We start from the raw sequence: 565 nt of genomic DNA on the forward strand, positions 1-565 counted from the left end.
TATATACTCCTAAGTTTCACTGGTTTTGCTTCCCTAGAGAAGTTGGTTTCAGCTATACTTACTTTTGGACTGTTGGATGGAGTTTCATGCTTGGGGCAGACGCTGGTCCACCTACAGTGGGAGGAAGCTCTTGGTTTTCTGGAGTTTGATTCTCAGGTTTGAATTTCCTGCGGATGGGCTTTGATGGGGGCTGGGAATATGGTATATCCTGTGGATTAAAACAAACAAAAAAGGAAAATACTAGTAACAAAAGAAAGAGTTACACAATCAAATGAGTCTTCCCACACCATGCCAACACCCAGGTGATTCTCTCCCCTATCCCCAAAGTCAGACAGATGGTCTAGTCAAACCCCACACCTGAGAATATATGAGGGAGCTTCTGAAAGGTTGGGGATAAACTCCTTTCTCTTTTCATTGCATTTTTCCATGAACCTTTTTAAGTCCCCTCACCTACGACTCATTACCAGCTCAGTGACAACCGGATTGACACACATTCAGGTGGCCGGCCAGCCCTTATCGCTAACTTTGTAATGTTTCAAGCAGTCTATAGTCTTCTTTTTTTTTT

The 565-nt window shown here is 43.2% G+C and overlaps 1 protein-coding gene across 2 annotated transcripts in view; it reads right to left on the reverse strand.

Moving 5' to 3' along the window:
- The window catches only part of REPS2 (RALBP1 associated Eps domain containing 2), a 284,312-nt gene that overhangs the window by 11,581 nt on the left and 272,166 nt on the right, over positions 1 to 565 (reverse strand). For both annotated transcript variants that reach the window (XM_006835601.1, XM_006835600.1), the window contains exon 16: positions 63 to 208. In XM_006835601.1, coding sequence (XP_006835664.1) covers positions 63 to 208 — 146 coding nt within the window. The remainder of the gene's footprint in view (positions 1 to 62; positions 209 to 565) is intronic.

The sequence above is a fragment of the Chrysochloris asiatica genome, unplaced genomic scaffold (genome assembly GCF_000296735.1).
Source record: "Chrysochloris asiatica unplaced genomic scaffold, ChrAsi1.0 scaffold00018, whole genome shotgun sequence".
In the NCBI taxonomy this organism is placed as follows: Eukaryota; Metazoa; Chordata; class Mammalia; order Afrosoricida; family Chrysochloridae; genus Chrysochloris; species Chrysochloris asiatica.